Here is a 19914-nt window from a genome sequence, read left to right on the forward strand (position 1 = left end):
TAAAAGTGCAAAAGGAAAAGTCTATAATTTCAGAAACAACTGAAGTAGAGAGTTAACACAATAACAAGATTAAAAATCTGTGGGTAAAACGCTTAATTTTTTTCTGTTATAATTAATATGTTGGCCTGCAACTAGGTAATGATAATTTATGGAAAATTTATTCTGTTTTTTTCTAAATGAATTTTGCTTGGAGACATGTTTTATATGTTTTTGCTTTTCAGAACCTGATGACTTGGAAACAGAAGTTCTCCAAGAGTCAAGTGAAGCAAGCAAAGATGGTAGCTTGCCTTGCACTGTTATGGATGTGTGGACTAGTGAGATAAAAGTAACAAAAGAATCTAAGTACGTTATCTCTTTTTCCTTACATATCAAAACCTGGGTCCCTTTTTGTAATATCTTTTTAAGAAATACTTAATATTGCGCTATATCCTATTACTATAACACCTTATAAAAATATTTTAATTTTTAAGTAGATATTACATGCATGTGATTCAGCAATCAGCAAGTATATAAAGACATGCAGTAAAAAGTCTCTTTCCCACCTCTGTCCCCATCCAGCAAATTCACACTCTCTCCTCCTTCCAGATATTTTTAATATGTACATAAACAAAAATAAATATACAGTCCACCTCCCTTTTAAATACAATTGTTAGTATAATGTACATGATGTTTTCCACATTTTTTATTGTTGGTCAGTAATCTTGGAATTCGTTTATATTAATACATAGAGAACTTCCTCTTTTTTAAATTTTATGGCTACTTAATATTCCATTTTATGTGTGTACCACAACTCACTTTATAAGTCTCTTAATATTACAAATGATGCTGCAATGAATAACCCTTTAATAAGGTCATTTTTAATGTATATAAGTGTGTCTGTAGGATAGATACATTGAAATGCAATTGCTGGGTCAGTTGCATTTTTATAAATTGCAACTGTAATTCAATTATTGTTTTTCCCTGGGGTTGTACTAATGTATGCTCTCAGAAAGAACGTATGAAAACATGCATATGAGGGAAAAGAAACTATTTTCTCCTTAGCCTTGCCAACCTTTTATTATCAAAGTTTTTGATTTTTGCCCATCTGATAGGTAAAATATAGTAGTCTCTATTTAGGGTCTTAATTTATCTCTTATTATTAGTAAAGTTGAGCAAATCTTTTCAAATATTTAAGTTTAATTTCTATCGCCTTTTCTTTGAGTTCTCTGTTTATATGGAAAGATGTCCAAAATATTGAGTGATTAATGAAACTAGTATATTGAATTAAAAAGCATTTTCTTATGTTAGGATAACACTATGATAATTCCGTGTAAAATTATTACATATGTACTCAGGTACATACTGTATATATGTATGCAATTTAAAGGAAAAGTATGGTCAGATGTACACCAAGCCAGTAACTGCGAAGGCCACTGGGATTGAGTGGTTAGGGGAGTCCTAAAAGAAACATGAATTTTTCTTTAATTGAGGTAAAATTTATGTAACATAAAATTTATCATTTTAACCATTTTAAAATGTACTTCAGTAGTATTTAGTATATTCACAGTGTTGGCCAATCATTATCACTGATTCCAGAACATTTTCATCACCCCAGAAGGTAGCCCTGTACCTGTTAAGCAGCCACTCCCCATTTTTCCAGCTCCCCCAGTGCCTGGCAACCACTAATTTGCTTTCTGGTTTTATGGATTTGCCTATTCTGGATTCTTTGCCTTTTTATGGATTTGCCTATATATGGATGTTTCATGTGGAATCATGCAGTATGTGGCTTTTTGTACTGGGTTCTTTCCATTAGCATACTGTTTTCAAAGTACATCTGTGTTGTAGGATGTATCCATTCTTCATTCCTTTCTTGGCTGAGTAATACTCCATGATATGAATATATCATATATTTTTCTTCATTCAGCAGTTGATATACATTCAGCAGATGATGATAGGTCAATTTCCATGGCTGTTTCTACCTTTTGGCAATTGTGAATAGTACTTCTATGAACATTTGTGTACAAGTTTTCGTAACAGCTGCGTTCAGTTCTTTTGGGTGTATACCTAGGAGTGGAATTGCTGAGGCATATGGTAATTCTATGTTTAACTTTTTGAGGAACCAAAGAACGTTATATTTTGAATGAAGAATTGTATTACTTGTATGATTACAAATAAATTGAAAGTTTTAAAAATAAAAATAGAAAATTGTTCAAAATTTAAAACTGAAAAAGTAAAAAGCTACTTAAATTCTAGAGGGATTTAAAGTATTAAGAAAATAAAAACTGCCTAAAAAGCAAACCCCCACAGTTAAATTACTGGTACCTTTTGTCCAGTATTTAAATTTTTGTTAAAATATATAATGCATGAATTTAATTCCAAGCTTTATTGAAATAACTATTGCCACTTCTTCTTTACCTTTTGGCCTCAGTTAATTCACTCCCGTTGAGGGTTAAAACATTCTTGGGCATATCATTCTATTCCTTTTACTTTGCTACACACTGTTTTCCCAAAACCTAACACCATTTAATACAAATTGACCTGCAAATTACTTTGCTTTCTTAATATATCTCAACTATCATTCCATATCAGTTCATATAGATTTCTGCTTCCTTTTTTAACAGCTTCATGGTATTTCATAGTATTATTATATCATAAATTCTTTATATTCTTTGCTGTTAAGGGGCATTATGATTGCTTAAAGTAGTCGTTCTCAAACATGAGCAAGCAGTAGAATTGCTTTGGGATTTATTAAAATAAATTGGTTGGCCTTATCCCCCAAAGTTTCTGATTGATTAATGGTCTAGGGTGGGGCCTGAGAATTTGCATTTCTCACAAGTGTGTGTTGCTAATCTAGGGGGCCACATTTTGGGGGGAACTGATATTATAAGAACTTGTAGGACTCGTGGTGCATTATTATGATTGGTGAAGGTTTGAATGGGGTAAAAATACATTGAACTTATGAGAATGTATATATATATATATATATACATGTATATATGAAAAAATATTTGGAAAGAAGGATCATAGGATGCTATTGAACTTGTGTTCCATTTTTTGTATTTGAGAGTGCTTTTATTTCTAGTAAACCATTTTTTCTTTGTTTGTTTGTTTTTAAATGGTGTACCTGTGGCAGGATGGAAGATAGGATCACCACCATTGAGCAAAATGAAGTTTCTGAAGATGGAATCCCGAGGAATGTGGATGAACTTAGTGAAGTTCATATAGGTAAGCACCATTGTATTGTTCTAATTACTTTCTGGAAGGTTGTTAACACTAACCTGTTTTATTTGGACACTATATTAATAGACAGCATCCCTTATCAGACTCCTCAATCATTTTTAAAATGTAACAGGCATAGAGCCCTGGACCCTGCTTTTATAATCCTGCATTGTTTAACACCATGAGCAATGAAACTTTTAGGTCAGTTATTTTATCGAATGTTCAAAATGAGAATTGCTTGCCAAACATAAACCAATACACTAATGACATTAAGTTGCCTTCTTGTTTTTAATAGTATTAATTGGAATATAAGAAGTATGCTTTTCTCTATCTAACCTATAGGAACTAAGATAAACTGAAACAAAATATGAATATCTAAACAGTATTTTTTCACAATTCCTTGCATTTTTGTGTACATCTTAGAACTACCAGAGTAATGGAAATGTATAACAAATTAAAATTTCTTTCTGAAAATAAAACAGTATGTCCTGTTAAAGATTATTTATAAGGTAATACAATTACATACAACAGGTCCTCAAATAACGTCACTTCATCCAATGTTGTTTCATTTATAACATTGATGAGAAGTCGTAGGAACTTAACTCTTGTTTATATCAATTAGCCTGTGGTAAACTTGGTTTTGTTACGTCATTATGCTTAAAGTCACAGAACCTATTGACAACTTACTATATAAAGGTTGATTTTGGTTTTCTGAGAGACATGAAGTTTTTGCTAGAATTCATGTTAAAAATACTGTGCTTTTTCAATATAACTAATAACTTTCTTTAAGTACTGTGTAAAATTACCACATAATCTTTGCTTTATACCACAGAACCTGGAATAGATGATTCTCAGCACTCTAAATGTGATGTAGATAAATCTCTGCAACCAGAACCCTTTTTCCATAAAGTGGTTCATTCTGAACACTTGAATGTAGTCTCCCAAATTCAGTCAATTGTGTGTTCACCAGAAGAATCCTTTCCCCTTCGATCTCGCTCTGATTCACCACCAAGAAATAAAAACAAGAATTCCTTGCTGATTGGACTTTCAACTGGTCTATTTGATGCAAACAACCCAAAGGCAAGTATGCTCCTCACATGGAAAATGTTATTTAAAAAAATATTTAGCTGTGACTCTCAGTTTCTAAGATACATCTTTAGCTTATCACAATCTCTCTTCAAATATACTAATTCACATATAAGAATCTTACAACAATATAATTTGATTTCTACTCTCTTGCCTATCCTTTATGATGTCACATACTTTACTTCTGCATCTTATAAACGCCACAAAACATTTTTATTGTTTTTGCGTTACACATTCATTTATCTTTTACAGAAAGTAAAAATTGAGAAAGGCTTTTGTATTTACATACCAGGGGTGCCAAAAAAAATGTACACATTTTAAGAGATGTTACCTATGTATTACCCTGTTTCCCCGAAAAATAAGACCTAGCCGGACAATCAGCTCTAATGTGTTTTTTGGAGCAAAAATTAATATAAGACCCGGTATTATATTATGTATTATATTATATTATAAGTTATATTATATTGTATTATATTATACTATATTTTATATTATATAAGACCCAATCTTATATTATAGTAAAATAAGACCGGGTCTTATGTTAATTTTTGCTCCAAAAGACACATTAGAATTGCTTGTCTGGCTAGGTCTTATTTTCAGGGAAACACGGTACTTTTTAAAGTTGAATTAAATTACTCTAGCAATGTGTAGTATGATGTTCACTCAAAAGATGATGTTAATCAAATGAATGCTAATGTCATTCATTGTATTACAATTTTAATACAGTTTTTTTCTTTCTTAAAATATGTATACATTTTTTTGGCACCCTCTGTATTTACCTCTTCTGACATTCTTCATTCCTTTGTGCAGATTTGAAGTTTCTGTCTAATATTATTTTTCTTCCACTTTAAGAACTTCCTTTATCACTTCATGTCCAGCCCTGTTGGTAATACATTTTTTTCAGCTTTCATTTGTTTAAAAATATTTTTATTTCATTTTCATTTGGAAGGGATATTTTCATTAGATCTAGAAATATATTGTATTCTGGTTTGCATTGTTTCTGACAAGAAACACTATAAATACAGTAGCCACTTTCACAAGGTATTTGTAATAGAGTCACTTGATAAAATTGAAAATATAACAAAGATCACTGAATGTGAATTTGTAATAGTTCAAAATAAAATAATCTAAAGATGTGATCTTCCACGATCTGACTAAGAGCAGAATGTGGGTTGCTAAATGAAACTGTTCGTCCCTTTCTTTGGACCCTACTCGCTTTAGGGGATAAATAAATAATGGGTGGAGAGAGACCACATGTATTCCAGTGAGACTTTTCTCATCTGAGGAGTGGAGTGGAAACTGACCTTTATGAAAACTTGAGAATTTTTTTTCTTGTTACATCAAATGCAAGGTGGGGGGAAAATACTAATATACAATTCAAATAGCACATGTGCCTAAAATGTCTTCTTTTGATTTACTAAAATATCAATTCTTAGATAATGTTTCTAATTTTTACCTTTGGTAAATGCTCATAATTTTTTAAATTAATGTTTTAAATCCAGTTTTTTTAACCCAAGTTATGGGTTGAACTTAGCAAGTATTTGTAGAAGCTCTTTTGAGGGTACAATGTTACAGTTTAATTGCAGTAAGCAGAGTTTAAACAAATGTGCTCGTCATAAACTATTTCATAATATAACCAGATAATTACTAATTCATAGTATTATATGAAAAATATTAGAGATGAAAAAGTGAGGTGACAATTTTTTCAAGTAGTATTTCATGTGAAGTTCTGTAGTGCAACTAGTACTTAATTCATTCACTATCTTACATGGCTCTCGTATTTTTTTGGAAAAAATAGAACTTAACCAACAACAAAAAAATCTAAAGAAAGAATGTATTTTTTAAAAATGTTTTAAGGTTTCCTAAAACATTGCTCTCCTGTTTGATTTATAATTGCACCAAAAGCTGACTGTAAAATCACACTACAAAGAATCTAGGAAAAAAAATTAGCCTGGCTATAAATGAAGTAAGGTTTCAGGCAACATGTTATGGATGAACAACTATTTTGAAGAATATTTCTTTCTATGAATGTTTAAACTATAGAATATTATTTAAACAACATGAAAAAATGAGAAATAGAATTATAGAACTGAAAGTGTTCTTATATAAGTTTTTTCTGACTGAAGATATAAATATCCTATTTAAAACTTCAACAGTCTATCAAAGGAAACTGAACATAAAGAGTTTTTAATATAGAACAGATAGCTGTTGGATTGCTAGGTGTGTAAACCCATTCTGAGAGGAATGTTGTCAACCTACATACCACTTGTTGTTCTATGTTGTACTATAAAAGTTATTTTTTTCTAGTGAAAGGAATAAATTAGAAGTGAGATGATTTTCCAGAGCTAAAATTTATTTCAACCTAAAAACTATTACATCCTTTTGTATAGTTCCCTTGTATTTAGGTATGTAATGCATATACACTGTTTATTTTTATTGATTAGTGTGTATCTGGAGAAACTGTTACTGGGTACATATTTTGCATACTGCTGATTTATGATATACATGTTTCAAGCCATTAAAATAATAAATAAGTCAAGCATAAATTCTGCTGACAGTGGGAGATACAGCAAAAGAAATAGTTTCGGTGCCATTATTAAGTGCTTTAACAACCAGTGTATTATATCTTCACCATCTTGTAGTTCATTACCATTTTTGTCCTCTTGAGTGCTATAATATGTAAATTATGTTCAAATAATGGAAATCTATTTTTATTCTCGAAAACAAGTTGTACCAATAAAATTGGCCAACTATATAAATGTCCATTAATATGCTAAACACTGTGTTTTCTTCACAGTCTCCCATCCGGTGTAGGGTTCTTATCAGGCCTTAGGAGTCATGTTTCAAACCTCACAGATTCCGTCAGGATTAACCCGACCTCCAGACTTCTGTAATAGATATTTGTTTCATAGCCCTGTCTATCTATCGCATTCTAATGGTTGAATGTGACAGAAGCTTTTCCTATTATCCCTGGTCTTATCCAACACAAATTCAAGTTTTTAACACCTCAACTGTACATTGTTTTTTTCTCAGCTCAGTTTGCTGAGTTCCTTCTCATCCTGCTGCTACAAGTGATTCCCAGTGTGAACATCAAATTGCCTGTCTTTTTAGCCTCCCATAGTGGTAAAAGCTCCACTCATGGTTTATTGCTAGGAAAGCAAAATTAGGCTTTTGTTGTTTTTGTTGGGTCTCCCTCCCCACCCCACCCCACACTAATTTAAGGCCTCTGATTTAATCAGCAACTCCTAGTGATAAAGTGATACAAAGGACCACCAATTGCGTGTCATGGTACCTAGCCAAGCCTCAGACTAACTCACTCAGGCTCGGGCCAAAAATATATGGGGTTGGCCATAGGAAAGTTAGAGGGAGACTTGGCAGAGACACCATTAAAGAGAGACAATATGGACCATGAGTGAGAAGGAGCAAACTGGCAGTTTCCAGCTCTGCCTAGTTCCTGACAGATTTCCAATTCCATTCCATGTGCGTACCCCAAATAAACCTCTCTCCCTCCTTTTTAAAGGTGACTTTCTTTAATCTTGCATGTTAAACCCAAGCATAACTCACAAGTTTAGATTCTCGCTGAAATTCCAGAGAATTAGGTTTTACACACACACACATACACATACTCGTGTGTATGATGAAATTATTAGCTCTAATTTTCTTTTTTGTTGTTGTTTGTATTTTCTAATTATCTTACTCCTATAAGAAATGGTTGACTTTTTTGTAGATGTTGAGGACATGTTCACTTCCAGATCTCTCAAAGCTGTTCAGAACACTGATGGATGTTCCTACTGTAGCAGATGTACGTCAAGACAATCTTGAAATAGATGACATTGAAGATGAGCACATTAAAGAAGGACCTTCTGATTGTGAAGACATGTGAGTGTGATCGTGTCATAGATAGTGACATGAATTTCTGAATTTACATGCGTGTATGCCATAGAGATGATAACTTACCTAGACATTTTTTGAAATGATCTGTAACTAACTTGTCACTACTTCTTTAACTTTTTACAACATATTTAAAGTACAGGCATGCAAATTTTGATCTGAATATCTGCTTCTAAATAATATAACTTAATCTCACTTGAGGAATATAAGGAAATAGTTTCTATTGGTGTTCTCTGTCTTATTCACCACTTAGCATCCTACACAATGATTTGCGTATGGTAGGTGCTTAATAAACGTTAAGTAAATGTACATTAGCAGGATAATGACTATTTAATAGTGTAACACCACGTGATATAGGGATTGCAATGGGAATTTGTAAAGTAGTTACCATTCTGCAGTCCCCCAGGAATATGACCAGAAAGCTTCATTCACATCTGTCTCTTGCTGGGAATGACTTCAGAGCCATGGCAGTGGGGAGTTAGCAGGTGGAATAGTTGTTTATTTTCCTGTGTGTATGTGTTTACATGTGAGTTCAGCATGTAACTTAATTGCTTTCACAAAATTCCTGTCTTCCTGATTCATGAGGAATCTAAAATGTAGGAGGGCAATTTAACCAACACTTCTGAGAGTGGTGAGAAGTGATGGCTTTTTATGTCATAATTCTGCTTCACATTTCATATCAGCCTTCTCAGCAACACAGACAAAAGTTACAAACTTTTCGGGGAAATACAACCAGAGTACCCTGGAATGAAGTGTTTTGAGAAGGTACAGTGTATTCAAGTCACCAGGAAACTACATGACAAAATATTAGAATTTGTATGATTTATTTTCTGATTTTTTTAAATTTAATTTTCTTCTTTTTGCCTCTGCCATTCAATAAAAAGAACTTGTTTGATTTTATTAAAAGCATTATATCAGTCTAACAATTTTAGCCCCCTATAGTACTTGAACCAGGGCTACTGTATCTGGTATATTTTATTTTTTGTTTTTGTTTTTCTTAAGTCTTGCTCCTTCTTAAATTTCTAACCAAACTTTTAAAGGTTGCCTTTTTTTCTCATTTTTAATAGAGTTCTGTAGAATTTTGCTGGTGCGCTCAAAATTTGGAGCAAAAGTTACCTTTTCATCCTTGTTTTCTTCTACTTGGCTGTGGTCATTAAGCACTTTAACTTGCTGTTTCTATTAATCCTTAAGAGACTCCAACATTTCAGTACCTTTATGGTTGACAAAGAGCGAGGTAACAGTTTTTTCCTCAAAGTTTTTATGAAGTCATCGGTTTTTATCTGAGTGTACTACAGCTCATTTGTGGCTTTCATTCTTGTAATTACTAGTTGCTGACAGAATTTTATTTTAAAATTTAAATTAGAAGCCTTTAGTATTATTTTTAGAATTTGAAAACTACATTATTTTTAAAGTAAGTTATTTCATGTCTAAATAGGGAAATTTCAGTTGAAGTTTCCTTTGTGGAAAAAAAAATTGATCCAAATTTTACTCAAGGTCATATATTAAGAAAGCATCCTAAAAAGTGAATTTGGCACAGGTTTAAAAGTACCTGAGGCAAATTGTTGAGTGCTCATTTCATAAAAGATCTTCATGTTAGGTTTTTCTTACAAAGGTAGGTTTAGCAGCCCTGCTTAGTATTGTGTGTGTGTGTGTGTGTGTGTGTGTGTGTGTGTGTGTGTGTGTGTGTGTGAAGACCCCCATGGAGGACATTAATTCCTCTAGGCTGGCCACTAAGAAATTTTATCAATAGGCTAATGTTCAGTCACTGTAGTGATGGTACATAGCAAATGTGCATGGTATGTTAGTCTTGTGATTAAATAGTAAGTTAAATGCTGCTACTAGGAGGATGACCCAAAAAATTAGACACTCTCTCTTTCTCATTCTAATTAGATGCTTTGCTTTTCTACAGCTGCTACAAATTCAGAATAAGAGACTGTACACATTAGTGTAAAATAAAGATATTTCTACATTTAAAGATTATTTTCTTTTTCCATTAATGGAAATTTTATTCAAGGTCTCACATAATACTATTTATATTTTAGTTGGTCAGTAAATGTTTCTCTATTTGATTAGAGTACAAACTTTAAGAAAGGCCTTAATCAGCCCTTGTGTTTGATTTAGCAAATTTTTCCATTTCATGCCACTTTAGGAGAAAGAAGCAAATAATAAGAGAGATAACATTGATGAGCACATTTCTTGGGTATTGTAGAAGTGGTTGGAAGACCTAGATTTCAATCCTGTATTTGTCATTTATTGAGTGTGTGGCTGTGAATAAGTCATTTACACACTTTGAGTCAGTTTCCATGTCTCTAAAGGGAGTTTTATGTGAATAAAATTTAAATAAAACTGCATAGCAAACTAAAGTACTATATAAATATATAATATTTTTTGCATTAATTAGTTCACTGTAGCATCTATAATCCCCTGAAAATAGAATTAATATCCTGAGCAATGTGTTGGAAACAAGATTCCCCACTGAAGATTATTATGGGTAGTATATTCTCATTACACAATAAAGTCTCCTTATTATGTACTTTAGAAATATTTTCAAGAATAAGCATCTAGAGATAAGACATTTTATTCACTAGCTTATCCTACTAACCTGAACATATAATTCCCTAAGTATTTTAATTTCTAAGAGTTCAAATGCTCAGAAAAAGTTTATATGGAAAGTTTTTTGTATAGTTTACTATTCTTATACAGCCACACCAAGATTTTGCTGAACTTTCAAAATAACATAAAAGAAAAATATTTGAACATTAAGTATTTGTTTTAGAAAGCAAGTGAAAAACCTCTTTAGTCTGGTCTCTTAAAATATTGAAACTTTCTTTCAAAATATAAGCAACTATTAGTATTGATGGTTAGATGATTCTCTTTGGCAAATCAAGACCATTTTAAGTAAGTCATCTTTTGGCTCATGTATTCCAAAATATGTGTTATGTGTTTTATTTGTCAATTGCATTAATCCTTATTTCCTTTGCTAAAAACTGTAGGGTTTTTTTTCACGTTTCTTTTTATCCACTGTTAGTACTTTTAAGTAGAAAGGCATGCATGCATTTGAGTTGAAGTAAAATTTCAGAATAAAGGTCGGTAATGTTTTGTTTAATTTTTTTAAATTTCAGTGTGTTTGAAGAAACGGACACAGATTTACAAGAGCTTCAGGCCTCTATGGAGCAGCTACTCAGGGAACCACCTGGGGAAGAATACAGTGATGAGGAAGAATCAGTCTTAAAAAACTGTGACATAGAGCAGACTGAAATTGGGACAGATCTGGCAGATGAGGATGACAATCCCAGCAGTGAAAGTGCCCTAAATGAAGAATGGCACTCGGGTACGTGATCATAATTGTGGGCCTTTTTCTTTTTTCGGTGTGTACAGATATGTCAAGTATATTTTTCTGATATCTGATATGAAACATTTCCAACTTGAAATAAAACTGAAGCATGCTTTTGTGTCTGACTTTCGTTTTCTTTTCTTTTCACACACATGTGCATACACCATTGTTCCATTTCTTACCCACTAAATTATGGAAATGGTTTTTGAAGCATTTTTATTTTTCTTGACAGGGTAATATCCATTTCTTGACTTATTTTTCTAGTAATAAAGATAATAACTTAGCACTTTATGTTTTGCAGAGAGTTTCCACATACAGTTGGGTAACCAGAAGAGTTAATACCAAAAGCAGATTTTAAAACTTTGACACTTTCTTTGACACTAAAACTTTGACACTTTCTTTGCTCATCGCATTACCCCTAAGATGCAGAGAAATTTGTTTATTTCAATAACTGTATTTATTTGGGGATAAGAGCTAATGTGAAAAGGAATGATTCTTTAGTAATTTTGTCTTTTACTAGATTTTTTCAGTTATCCTCAGCATGTACATGACATAAAACATATAGAGCATTTATAATACTTTTTAGGTGCTTTACTAAAGTTTCATGGTATGTATCTTAGGTTGCTTGCCTTCTGAATTCTTTTTCATGTTTTGACCCATGTTTAATATCAACTTTTTAAAAATAGTAATTAGGGTTGGTTGCTTTGATGTAGAACATATGAGTGTGCTTTTTTTCATTTTTTGATGACATCTCTAGGAAAGTTTTTAATATACCCTGATTTACTGTTTGTGCCTATAAAAGATTTCCAAAGTAACGTTCTTGTTAAAACAGATTTATATATACATTGATTACCTATATAAATAACAAATAATAAAAACTTTATAAAGTACAAAGTAATCTATTTCAATGACATTCACTTACAGAATTTTAATCTATTAGAGTAAGAATTATTCAGTCTTTTTAATCATAAAATACCTTCTTTTTATTTATGTTTTTTAGATAATAGTGATGGTGAGATAACTAGTGAATGTGAATATGATAGTGTCTTTAATCGTTTAGAGGAACTGAGACTTCACCTGGAACAGGAAATAGGTTTTGAAAAGTTTTTTGAGGTTTATGAGAAAATAAAGGTAAGTAAAATGTCAGTTAAAACATTTAATTTTGAAACATGCTCTGTTTGAATTACTAGCGAAATGTGAGTGATTTTTTTATTGGTCAATAGATTTATTATAAGTAATAAATAATTATTTAAAATATAAATCTTAGAGAAAGAATATTGAAATATTCACATTTGGAAATTCTGTTTAGGCTGTTCATGAAGATGAAGATGAAAACATTGAGACTTGTTCAACAATAGCTCAGAATATTTTGGGAAATGAACATCAGCATCTTTATGCCAAGATTCTTCATTTAGTCATGGCAGATGGAGTCTATCAAGAAGGTAAGATTGCCTCCCATTTTAATATTTTAAATGTGCAAAAAACAAAATGACAAATTTAAATTGATGAGCTTATAACACAAGCATTTTGGAAAAATCTATATTGGAACCATATCTAGTACTTTTAAGCAACTATAAAATTGTGTTATATACTTTTACTGATTCTGGCATATACTTTTATTGACTTAAGTCCTTTAAGTCAGTATTTTTATTTAATTTATAAGTACTAACTGAGTGAGATTTTTTTAAAAGCCTCCTTATTGGACAGTTCTAGAAATTAGAATATTTTCTTATCAAGGAGGTAGTATTAAACTTCTAGACCAGGGGTGTCCAAACTTTTTTCAACGTTTTTCACCAATTTACGCCATATGCGGTAAAATACACAAACAGCCGGGCCACTCACTCGAGGTGAAGTACGTATTGCCTCACCTGGTTTATTTAAGTAACCTAAATATATTTTTGGAATTTGCTGCAAGCCAGTTAAAAGTGGATTGCGGGCCACAGTTTGGACACCCCTGTTCAAGACACATGCTTCACCAATATATAAAGTTTCTCCTAAATAATACCAAATGTAATCTCTCCCACGGTAAGTAGGGTTCACCTGTAGTGATTTGAATGTAGTGATTTGAATGAATTTTTATATTTGGAAAATATTTACTTACAGAATCACTCAAAATTTGTTAAGACTTTATTAGAAGTTATTAAAATGAAAAATGGTTTCTCCCCTTAAATGTAGTCAAGAGCACTAAACATAGAACCAAGAGATGGGTGTTACAGTCCTGACTCTGCGGAAGGCTAGTAACGTGACGCTGAGTGATTTATTTCATCTTAATTTTCAGTTTCCTTTGCTATAAAATAAAGAAGTGATCTGCAATCTAATGTAGTAGGATAGGTTTTCAAAGTATTTGTTGTGTGCTTCTTGTATGCCTACCCCTTCATTACTATGGAGATTAAAAGACAATCTTTGCTTACATGTTGCTTATAGTTTCTTTGGGAAATGAGACATAAATCTATGAAGGAAAGTATAAAACTATGTATAAAACTGCTCATCCTAAAATACTTTTCAGTGCAGTAGGAATTAGAGATGGGAAGGTTAGACTGTGAAAAATGGAAAGAAATGTAGAGAAAACAGAATGAACCAACAGTTAATGAGTATTAGGATTAACTGGACTATATTAGAAGCTTCTTGTTGAGAATTAATCTTTGTGATTAGACACTGTGAGTGTTTAAAATACATAGTGGAAATCAGTGAAGATTTTTGAACTGAAGGAACTGACAGAATGAAAGAGATGTTTTATAAAGTTCAATTGGCAGCAGTATTCTGGATGGTTCAGAGAATACCAAGACTGGCAATGAGAAGATCTGTTGTATAAGTAGGTACATTTGGGTGTGAGGTGATGAATACTCATGTTCAGTGTTCACAGGAACAGAGCGGTTAATATTCAGTTCAAGTGTTTCAGAGCAAGGCTTTTGATAAAAATATTTGATATTTTGACTCATGAAAAATTGTTTGCTAAAATCAAATTCAAGAAATTTTTTGGGGGAAGAGCAGCTTTACAGTTATGTAGACTTATTTACACTGACCGTTTTTTCCTCAAGTTTTATGATACGTGTTGATGAAGCTCAGCCAAAAAAAAAAATATATATATGTATATACATATATACATATATATATACACATATATGTGTGTATATATGTCTTCAAATTGCTTTAATGGAAGTAAAGGTCTTGTAAAACTCTAATAGTTAGTGTTAAATCAAGACTAGAAAATCTTCAGGGACTGTAAGTACTATTATTTTAAAGCTTCAGAAACCAGTGTGTTTTCATTACTATGGCGCTGATCTTTCTAGCAAAGCAGGAAAGCTAATTAAGTACATGAGTCACAGCGTTCATGAGACAAAACATGTCAGTTATTCAGAGAACAGCTATTTTTGGTATTGCAAGAAAGGAAAGCTTTTTCCCATGATTCTTAAGAAAGGATTGTGATACAGTGTTCCTCAAACTTGAATAACATCTTGATTCCTTTAAAGGGGACAATTTTTTTCAGACTCCAAGAATCTAAGTCCATAGACCTCAATGAAAATCTCAAGTCTTAGTCTTTGAAAACGTCTGTCAGTTGTGAATTATTACTGTAAAACGTGTTTTCTCCTTAAATATTAAGAGATTATTTTTATTATCATCAAATTGAAAATAGAAAATTTAAACATTGTCTGGAACTTGTGGATTCCTAATTTTATTGAGATCTTGAACCCCATTTTATAAAACAGTACTATAATGTTCTGAAAAATATCCTCAGTAAGTTTTGCAATACTTAGATTTCATGGGGCTCTTTCTTATAATATGACTTGGTATAAGTTACTGGCATAAGGCCAGAAAATGTTTCCACTTAAGTAAATATGTGGACAGTATCAAACAAGTTCAATTCTTATTCAGACTATTCATCCTTCAGGTAGTTCTCCTAAGTAGTAGCTCAGTACAGCTTTTCATAAATAATCAGCAGCAATGTGCTTGGGGTTCAGCTTTGCTTGACAACTATCTGGGGAACTGTTGTATTGCCTCTTAAGTGGAGAACTATTAACAGTCAGGTGAACCACAAGGTAGAATTGACACCCTTTTGACAGCTGAGTGGCTTCAAAAGCATAAATGCCTACCCAGGCCATTTTCCCTTCAAAGCACCAAGAATAAGGTGAGGCTATTACACTCCTCAAAAAGCAGTATCAAATTTTCTGTACCATAAAAATGAAAAGGAGATGAGGACTCTTAAGTGTATCATAAAGCTTGGCAGTAATTCCTTTAGCCTAGAAGAAATGTAAAGGAATTAAAGCCAAATACCTACCCTGGAAACCTTTTTAAAAATCTCCCTAAAGCCCCTAACGCATTACAACTTATTAATGCATCAACTCACTAAACTGGCTGTAAAATGTATATTGAATTGTCTGAATAAATTAACTTGCTGTTTTATATTGTTAATCATAAGACGGTTGAATGTTAGACAATGATTGGATTTACAATAACTATTTTAGAGCCCTTCTAATTGGAAATACTTAGACCACCACCACCACCACCCCCGCCCCAGATCTAGCTGTCTGATAGACTGTTGTTGTCTTTTAAGTCACAACTAGGAGGTAATAATAAAACCATGTCATCTGCATATGGTACGTACATACTTTTATTTTCTGTGTTGGGAGAGGGTATGGGTAATGAAGGGAAGAGATCGGTAAATTATATGTAGGTCACCCAAAAGTGGTATCAGAGTCATTAAGGTCCTAGTTCAAAAGATTGCTTGAAATACCTTTTTGTTACATTTCACTGGAAATTATTTGAATCCTCAAAAGACAGCTTCAACTTTTCAAGTCCCCCCATGACTATTACAGTGCAGGTTTGGTAATCGTGTACAACTATAGCTATTGGTAAAAATCAATGCCAGTTAGCCCATAAGTAGGTACTATCCAGGGTCAGAAGTTAAATAGAGCTAATAAAATGTGTGAGCTATCATTCAATTTTATATCATTCTAAAGCTATTCCTCCACAAAAAGAGGAGTATAACTGTGGCCAATGGTAGAATGGCACAGGCCACCGTGTCCTCATGTAGAGCATTGATCTTAGCAGTCCAAGGTTATAGATTCTTAAAAAGGAAATACATACCCTCCATCCACATTAATTTTAGGTAGAATATTGTACTGTTTATGTAATGAAATTCTATGCAGCAGTTAAAACAAATGAACTAAAATTTCATCTGTCAATATGGTTATATGAGCCCCACAGATATGACCAATTGAATAAGTAGTACATGGTACCATTCATATAATGTTTAAAAGCAATTTTATTTAGGTGTGCATTTATGTAATAAAAGGGGGGGAAGAACATAGGAGAGAAGGATATACATCAGTTTCAGGATACTGATAATGCTGCTGGCGAACAAGAGAGGGCAATAAGACTGGAAAAGGATGCTCTCTATCTGTAATATGTTTTTCCTTAACAAATAATCCAAGCCAATATGGTCACAAGTTAACTTTTATTAATTCTAGGTATGAGGCACATGTATGTTCACTAGTTTGTTCTCTGTACTTCCCTATTGGAAACATTTTGTAATTGTACAAATTAATTAAATTACAGTGGAGTGATAAGAGTAACATTGGAAGCAGTAAAATGCATGTTGCATAAAGTAATGATCCAGCCATATGGAAAAAAAATAAAGGTGTCAGGGGCATTCTTCCTAGGGTAGATAACATCAGAGATGGATTTTAAAAGATGAATTTACCCACAAATCAATATGTGTACTTATACATGGAGGGATGCGAAATACTTTATTAGGGGAACTATAAACAATTCAGTGTTAGTAAAGCATAAGTTATGAGGACATTTAGGGAATGTAGGCAATGAAAGTAGGTAAGGCTAGAAATGTTGAAAAGGCCAGACAATGAAGGACTTTATAATCCATGTACGGGAACAGTTTCTATCCTAAGGCAGTGGGGAGCTAGTGAAGGGTTTTAAGCAGGGCCGTGATTTGAGATGACTTGGATTTTAATGAAAGACCACTTTTGCTAGAGTGCCAAGATTAAATTAAGCACTCTAATTCATTGAACAGTCTTTTTCTAGAATAAAGAAAAATTGGAAATAACCATAATGCCTATGAATAGAAATATTTAATTATGACATACCCATAAAATAAAATATGATGCAGCCATTGAAATTGACATGGAATAGATCTATGGTTTATTCTTTTTCAGCATTTTATTGTAAAATTTTCATCGTGGAAAAATTGAAAGAACTTTCCAGTTATTACCCATATATACCCACCACCTACATTCTGCCATTAGCATTTTATAATCTTGCTTTATTACTTATTTATGCATCTTTCTGTCTGTTACATGTTTGAAGGGGAAAAACTCATGTCTCAAAACTGCATTTTGTTGTACATTTTAAAAAGATACTTGTATATGCATAGGAAAAGATCTGGGAAGATTTGTATAAAATTATTAGCATTGATTGACTTTTTCCTTATAGGTGATTTTTGCTTCCCACCTTCTTCTTCTTTATATTATCTGACTATTTTATACTGAATACGTGCTAATATAATAGAAACTACTTTTAAAACTATATTAAAGCTCTTTTACTTTAGCATGAAATAGAATAAGTTTTTACAAGTAGATATATATAGTTTGATTTGCAGTGGAATGAATTAAATTTTTTCTTTTTTCTACAGATAATGATGAATAATCCTCAGAACATTCTTTAATACTCAACTGTATGCAAGTGTTTAAATTTGGTGCATCACAATAACAAGCTTCAGTGGGAATGTAGCAATTTTTTAATAAATGATACATCAGATTTAAGATGCCTATACTGATTGCATGAAAAAGATGGACAAACATACCATTTTTCATTTAAGATTATAGTATTTTATGTATTCTATTTTGTTTGTTGAGTTCTATAGTTACCTCCTACAGAATATATACTTTATTAAATCATCCAGCCAAAGCATAACAGACATTGATCCAGAACTGGACTTAATGGTTTTGAAGAAGATTTACCATGAAGTAAAGTAACTTTTACTTTCAGCACATGTCTTTAGATTGAAATAATTGCTTATGTTGTGAAAGACATGCCTGTGGTTTTTCATTTCAGTATTTAAATATGACCTTTTTCTCTGCTTATTTTCTTGGCCAGCAATTAGGTATTAACCTTCTCAAGGGCTCTATTTAAATCATTACATTTTGAAGATGGAATTTTTAGCCTTAAAGTTTTTATTCTCGGTCCCTTTTCAACGAGTGCGTCTCTTGAACTAGCACTGTGGAAACCGGCTATAGAAACTGTGTTAGAAACTATTGAAAAATTTGATTATGAAAGAATAGCAAAATTATATTTCCAGATACTCAAAAAGGGTGGTTAATCGCCAGAACAAGGAATATTACACCTAGCAATTAGTCTGTGAATTTTAATATTGCCAAGCATATAGCACAAGGTTGCCCTTTTTGTTTTTAACTTTCTCTCATTCATGTGCTTTAAGGGTATATGAGATTCAAAAGGAGAAAGGAATCATTTTTATTTTGACACTGTGACAGTTTTGGTAACTATTATTCCAAAGTAGGGGAAATGACTCCCTCTTTTATTTCCATTAGAAGAGGATTTTTTTAGATCATTTAGATGATAGTCACACAGCTTCAGGTGCAATATGCCAGGTATTACATGGTTTCATTACAGATGTCTAAAGTCCAGATACTTTTACTAATAAAAGCAGAAGTTTTAAAACTTGAGTGCAAAGCAGCCTGATTTGCATAATCTATAATTTGAACAATAAAATCTTATCTTGCAGCACTATCAGTACTATGATGAATTTATTATGTATATTATTTCTAACACTGAAACTAAGTACTTGATTTTTATACTTTTGTTTATTTTGTGATACTACTATTAAATTTTTATTATTTACCTGAAGTACAATATTGGTTGTCATATATTCATTAGCACTGTTCTCAATAGAATGCTTTTACACAGAGCTGAGAACACTTTTGTTTCTTTTACCTGATTATTTCCTTTTTTATTATTGTTAGTGGAAGAATATTTGAATTTTGTACTTTAATTCTCTATAATCCTGGAAGATGAATGATTAGAAGTGGGGGTTCTTTTTAAATTCTTCACTTATTACAGCTATTAGAAAAGCAAGTAAAGGTATAACACAGCAGTAAAAGTTGTATAGCCATATTTTAAAAGACGTTAAGAATAAAGATGACAAATAGGATGGTGCCGTCTCCAGTAAATTGGTACTGAGTGGCTCTGGAGTGTTCTTATGGAAGGATGTCTGTGCTACTGGGAAAGAGGGCTGTTATTGTTCTGGAAGGTCTGTTACAGGTTTTGGAGGTGAACTGTGGAAACATTTATAGATTCATGGAATGTTAGAGCTAGAATGGACTATAAAGTAATTTAGTATGCTCTCCATTTAACAGGTAAGGACACTGAGTTTT

General features: G+C 32.2%; 1 protein-coding gene across 4 annotated transcripts in view; it reads left to right on the plus strand.

Annotated features, from left to right (window-relative positions):
- NEK1 (NIMA related kinase 1) overlaps positions 1 to 19691 on the plus strand; it is a 129035-nt gene extending 109344 nt beyond the window's left edge. For all 4 annotated transcript variants that reach the window (XM_081075469.1, XM_081075468.1, XM_081075471.1 and 1 more), the window contains 8 exons: positions 222 to 342; positions 3113 to 3204; positions 4031 to 4278; positions 8012 to 8163; positions 11298 to 11506; positions 12510 to 12640; positions 12819 to 12951; positions 18156 to 19691. In XM_081075469.1, coding sequence (XP_080931595.1) covers positions 222 to 342; positions 3113 to 3204; positions 4031 to 4278; positions 8012 to 8163; positions 11298 to 11506; positions 12510 to 12640; positions 12819 to 12951; positions 18156 to 18169 — 1100 coding nt within the window. In that variant the 3' untranslated portion in view covers positions 18170 to 19691. The remainder of the gene's footprint in view (positions 1 to 221; positions 343 to 3112; positions 3205 to 4030; positions 4279 to 8011; positions 8164 to 11297; positions 11507 to 12509; positions 12641 to 12818; positions 12952 to 18155) is intronic.
- Positions 19692 to 19914: the final 223 nt, after the last annotated feature.

The sequence above is a fragment of the Rhinolophus hipposideros genome (genome assembly GCF_964194185.1).
Source record: "Rhinolophus hipposideros genome assembly, chromosome: 16".
NCBI classification, from domain to species: Eukaryota; Metazoa; Chordata; class Mammalia; order Chiroptera; family Rhinolophidae; genus Rhinolophus; species Rhinolophus hipposideros.